Source organism: Nelumbo nucifera, chromosome 2 (assembly GCF_055504915.1).
Source record: "Nelumbo nucifera cultivar China Antique chromosome 2, China Antique-T2T, whole genome shotgun sequence".
Taxonomy (NCBI): domain Eukaryota; kingdom Viridiplantae; phylum Streptophyta; class Magnoliopsida; order Proteales; family Nelumbonaceae; genus Nelumbo; species Nelumbo nucifera.
The window spans coordinates 31,539,314-31,545,393 of NC_142650.1; the positions used below are offsets into that span (position 1 = coordinate 31,539,314).

General features: G+C 36.6%; 1 protein-coding gene across 1 annotated transcript; it reads left to right on the forward strand.

Annotated features, from left to right (window-relative positions):
• The first annotated feature begins 1,307 nt into the window (after nt 1-1,307).
• LOC104603328 (small ribosomal subunit protein eS12-like) lies at nt 1,308-5,073 on the forward strand. The gene is made up of 5 exons (XM_010267329.3): nt 1,308-1,425; nt 2,246-2,287; nt 3,621-3,918; nt 4,576-4,641; nt 4,750-5,073. Exons 2-5 carry the CDS (start codon nt 2,280-2,282, stop codon nt 4,807-4,809), a joined length of 432 nt encoding a protein of 143 aa, XP_010265631.1. The 5' UTR covers nt 1,308-1,425; nt 2,246-2,279; the 3' UTR covers nt 4,810-5,073.
• The last annotated feature ends 1,007 nt before the right edge of the window (nt 5,074-6,080 follow it).

Here is a 6,080-nt window from a genome sequence, read left to right on the forward strand (position 1 = left end):
GACAATTCTGAAATTACAACCTCTCTTATGAACCGCATCCTACCTGTAGTTTTAGCATGTGGGATGAACAGTCATTCTCCCAAGAAAATACCATCCCAAACACTCAGAAACCACCTAACTTCAGACAGTAATAAAGATTACAGCCTCTCTAAAGCTGTCATCCCCTAAGGGGAAAAGATACCTTTCATGTAAGACAAGCTAAATTAAGGCCTGAACGAAAAGAAAAAGCACAGAAAACTATAACAAACCAACTGGAAGAAAGAAACAAGACTGAAAGCTATCTAAGAGAGAACTAAAAGAAAACTAGAAGAAAGCTATAAAAAGGTTGAGAAACTAAGGCTCGGTTTGGAAAGAGTACAACATAAATACATACAAAATATAAGGTTTTGCACTCTACATATTTGCATTTGTATTTCTTCCAAACTCAACCTAAAGATAAACCAGTAAACTCAAGGTATCAATAAGGCAAACGATTCCAGCAAATGGGTTTGATTAGTTGTAGAGAATTTGCAACCATTTATGGACACCCATTGAACGCTTATAATAGCTGAATGGTTGAACATGGCTGAAGTTTAGGGATGGACAAGAGTTTAGATAATTTTTCTTTCTCTATCTGATCATTAGGTCCTAAAATTCCTGTCCTTTCTCTCCTTTCTTCTCTTGTATTAGGTCCCAAAGATTTTTTTTTTTTATTTTCTTATAATTTTATCATATCTTATGTTTGAATTGGTAAATTGAATAGAAAATAATAAATATAGAAGATAATATTAATTAAAAATGTTTAATTTATTTAAGTATAAATAACTTAGTATTTTTATCATATTTATTGAGATTGCATTACCAAAATTTGAATTTTAAATTATTATTTAAATAAACAAATATAATTTTAAGTATAATCGGGTTTAGATCTGTCAGGCCCGAGTTCAGATCTGCACCCCACAATGTCCCACAGCACATTCCCACCATGTATTGAAAACTCCCGATGATGATATCATTGGAATTAGTATCATCATCCAGAGATGTTTTCAATACACGACAGAATGTGCTGTGGGACGTTGTGGGACGCCCCTTTGTGGGGCGTAGATGTGAACTCGTCAGACCCGACTATTAACTGGGACAATTCTGGATCCGTAATTTTGTCCAGATTAATAATCGGTTCGGGACTGTAACCATCCAGACCCGATCCGTTGACAGTCCTACGAGTTAGAATCGGAGATAAGCGACAGGCTCGGCTATGACGAGCTAGCTTGAATCGTTAGAGTTCGAAACTCGATGGCAGAGCATATCTTGGGTCTATCGTCGGGAACCGTTCTTGGGTTTTAGGGTTTTTGGCCCAGGATAAATTACAGTTGATAGGAGCACAGACCTCTCGACGGCGGCACGAGACGCAGAGAAAAGATAGACTTCTGTGATCTCATCGCTCAGGTGACAAACCCGGCCATTAGTTCTCAATTTAAGATCGTTAGTGTTCCTGCTATTCAAGATAAATTAGTTTTTGATTGCATTCTTCAAAATTTTGAAGATTTAGGGTTTCTCCGACTATGATACCAACAAGGCATGAGAATTAAAAAACTGATAACAAATCAACCGGTATCATAGAAGGGGAAACGGATCAACTGGTACTCATCCAAATTCTACTTGGGGGGGTCTGATAGGTCAAAATTCTTCCGGTATCATACCCTTACGACATCATAGAAATTGCCGGGAATCAGTGATCTGTTTGTTCATTTCTCCTTGTTGGTCCAGTGCATCTACGGCGTTAATTTCCGTTTGTTTGAGTGGAGATTTTTTTTTTGTCTTCTGTTGAATGGGTGTGATTTTCTGTCTTGCTGATAGTCTTTAATAATTTGTTTTGGATGACAGTGCTTGTTTTACAATTTTTTTTTTTTTTATCTTCGTTTTATTTACTAGGTTGGTATTGTTTTAAGAAATTTTCTGTCTGTTATTTTGGATGTTATGGATGATATCTTGGGAAGGAAGCATGGTAAACCGAGTGAACTCGGTGTTGATTGAAAAGAGGAATGGTTATGGAAAGGAGGTGATTAGTGCATGTATTTAACAGTTTCGGTTGGTAAATGATGCATGTATTTAACTGTAAGTTCAATTGTTTATTCGAACATAGAGTGAAAAAACTATGCTAATGCTTACTCGAAATTGATATATGGTCTGTTATTCTTTTATGCTTGGTTTTATTGGATTTTCCCCCTCTTATCTGATACTTTTGCCTGGTTATTTCTGGCACCAGGAAGAGATTTCGAATCTGAATTTCAACCGTAAAGATGTCAGGGTAAGCAAATAGTTAATTCTTTATTGTTCCATTGCTTTTCATTTTTTTCTACTTATGAGGTTTCTGCTATATTCATGACCAGCCGTGCCTCCTTGGATGGTAAAATTTATTGTTTGTTGTATAATCCGTCTACCATCCATGTATTAAAACAAGTAAAGCTTATTGGTTGTCTGTATTTTGTACATCATACACATAAGAGAGTTTTATGACTGTGGTAATGAAATCGTGAACTTTGTTTTGTTAATATTTTAGATGCTTTTGCAGTATGGGTGGTGTCTTGCTTTTGTTTTGGGAGTGTTTTCATCTGTATTAGGTGAAGTAAAAAACATGCATGTTGGCATTGGAGATATTTAAGAAAAAAATGGCATTGGTGATAATGGCAGTTACAGTGGTGGAAGTTTGCATTGGAGGGTGTGGTGCTTGAAGAGTTTGAAGTTAGCCTTCTGTTAGGAACTTGTAACACTTCTTTCTTGTGAGTGTATCAGTCTACTGATTAATAAAGGATTTATTATGATGGAACTGGAAACATATGCCATATTAGATGGCATTTCCCACTCTTCATAAAATGGAGTAAAGGATCATCAAAATCAAGATTGACTTTATTGACTTTGTATTTGTGATATTTTGGTTTTGCTGAAGGGGTTTAGCTCTTTTTTCCCTATGGTCATGCAAACTTGTCAGAGAATAGAATGCTTGCCATCATAGATCTAGCTAATCTATTACCATTAGCCAAATAGGTCTGCTCCTTGGGAATACATCTAAAGCAGCTAGAAGATGTATGATCTTTTTGAGTAAGAAGCAAAGTATCCAAGGGAATCTGCTACATCGGGTAGCATTAGATGATCTCCTTATGCCTATGTAAGGCATTCTTGGTATAAGCCCAAAGGGAATCTGTTACATCAATCTTGAAACTTGAAAGAGTAGGCATTTCCAACTGGACTGCTATGAACCTACATGGTAAAGACCTTGTTAACCTGAAATTCCCCCATCATTGAGCCATGGATTGCCGGATGAGCTGTTGTCAAATCTTAGATGGTTATGTGGTGGTGCTACCAATGGATTAATTCTTTTACAAAAATGTTTGTACTTTTGTTTTTAGTTTTCTTAAGAACAAGGCACTGTAATTTTTTCCTATAGCAATCAATAATATTTATGAGAAGTGTTGTATCTCTGGTCTTGATTTTGTGGGTTGGTTTCAGTTAATAGGATTTGTTACCATTGTAAATTAAAAGTCTCTGTTATCTGTATTACTTCTGATTCATTCCTTTCTTTATGTTAAAAAAGAAACCTTCTGTATGTCTGTCTTACTTGCTCCTGTCTACTGCTTTTGCAGTGAGGATGGTGCTGCTGCAGTTGAGACTGCTGCTCCTGCTGCTCCTGCTTTAGGGGAGCCAATGGACATCATGACAGCCTTGCAGCTTGTTCTGAAGAAATCTTTAGCTAATGGTGGGCTTGTACGTGGGCTTCATGAAGGAGCTAAGGTGATTGAAAAACATGCTGCACAGCTCTGTGTATTGGCCGAGGATTGCAACCAGCCAGACTACATTAAACTGGTCAAAGCACTTTGCGCTGACCACAATGTAAGCTTGATATCGGTGCCAAGTGCTAAAACACTCGGAGAGTGGGCTGGTGTAAGTGAACAAAATCCTTGTCACTTAAATATGTTTGTGTTTCAATTAATCCTTGCAATGTCTTATTATTTGTTTGAGCTATTGTTTTGGTAGTTTGGTTAACAATCTTCTTTTGGAGCATGCCCTCTGGTGTCAAGTTGTTTAGTGAAAAACTGTCCCCAGAGTCACCCATGTAGCACGATGAACTTGTTCAGGGTTGGGTATAGGATTTATATATGGATCAGAAGATTAATCATTTCACCTTATACGCATTAGTCCTTCATCCAAAAGATGGATCTGGTAAGGCTGATAGGCCAGATCTTTCCATGTTACCAAAGTTGGGGTCATTTACACCCAGTTAAAATTGTAGAAGTACTTGTGCATGGTGCTTTTCTAGATTTCTTTTGGTTGAGCATAAGAAGCCTAAAAAGTCCATTGGTTCAATGGTTTGGCTTTCAGATTTCCTATTCGATAAACTATGCAACTGGAAGCTACCATTTTGTAGTCCTAGTTTCCTCGTTTATTGTGCCTATTATATTCTTAATTAGGTTGTTGTTTGTTGCAGACAAATGAAATGCTTACCCCCAACCCCTCCTCCCATATTCCATGCCTGTTTGTTTTTTCATGTTTTCTCCAGATATCCTATTGATTTCCTTGACCGGTGTTTTTTCCATGCAGTTGTGTAAAATTGATTCAGAGGGAAAGGCGAGGAAAGTGGTAGGATGCTCCTGCGTTGTCATTAAGGTATATATATATATATATATACAAATGGGAAAATTTTGGTGCATCTGTTTTTTTGCATCTTTGTGAAGTAGATTTAGCTGATGAACCCTTTTATTACGAATTTTGCAGGACTATGGGGAGGAATCAGAGGGTCTTCATATTGTCCAGGAGTACGTGAAGTCTCACTGAGTGAGTAGTTAATTCAAGTTGCAACAGAGTTTGAAATTTGAATCTGTAGGGACATTTTTCCCTTTTTGGTAGCTTGAGGATAACCCCCATCTTTTTGGGAGTGTTTTTTGAGTCTTGATTGGTTATCATACTTGATTTAAAATGTAACCAAGTAATTCTTATCGTTTCAGTCTCTTACGTGAGAAATTACTTTATAGTTTCTTGTTGGGACCGGTGAATCATTTTCCTATTCAAATAGTAACTTGGGTTAATGCGTTGTTTAAACCATGTCTTGTTTGCTCCCAAAAGTGGTCCAAAGTCGTATAGCCCTTCAACTAAAAACCTTTGTAGTGCGGGGTCTTTGTTAGAATTCATGGGGTGTCAAAGTAACTTGCTGGAAATAGTAGATTACTTTGTTCATGTTTATAACATCCCATTGTATTCATGGGGATGTCCCACAGCACATCCCCGCCACGTATTGGGAACATCTCCCAATGATGACATCATCATTTTAGATATTATCATCGGGAGATGTTTCCAATAAATAGATGGCACGGATGTGCTGTGGGGGATTCTTCACATTATCACATATTTCTATTACGCAGTGCTCATTAGTCATTATGTTATGGTCTTCTATCAGTAAGAATCTATACGGCATACCGTGCTCCTTGGGGTTGGGGATTCTCCACATATTTCCTCTAATTATGGTCTTCATCATTGCATGTAGAAATGAAGAATAACAAATGATTTTCACAGAAAATGCTATGGAGTCGTTGCTACAAAGAGCGAGTACTGATAAATTTTCTAGTTATTTTCCAAACACCGACTGACAGTATGTTGGTCCTCTTCAAAGTTCAAAGTTTCAATATCGTATTTGGAAGGAATACAAATACATATAAAATAATATATTATAAAATACATGGTTTTGCACTGTATATATTTGTATTCCTTTCAAACTAAGCCTAGGGTAAAAAGTTTCTGCTCTCCTAAATTCTTAAGGGTATGTTTGGTTGCAGTGCAATTTTATTTGCACTGGTACAAATACATGGGAGTGCAAATGTAATAAATGCAAATTCTTGTTTAATTTTGTTTTGGATATCACTTTATTCTGTTTCATGTCTTAATTTTCTTCATTTGTACTGCAATCAGACAAAATAAGCTACAATTTGAAACAAAAATAGGTCAGGATTTACACTCAATAATTTGCACTGCCATGATTTTGTGTCAGTGCAAATTTATTTGCATTGCAACCAAACACAGCTTAATGTGCAAAATTTGTGTTGTGAGAGTAT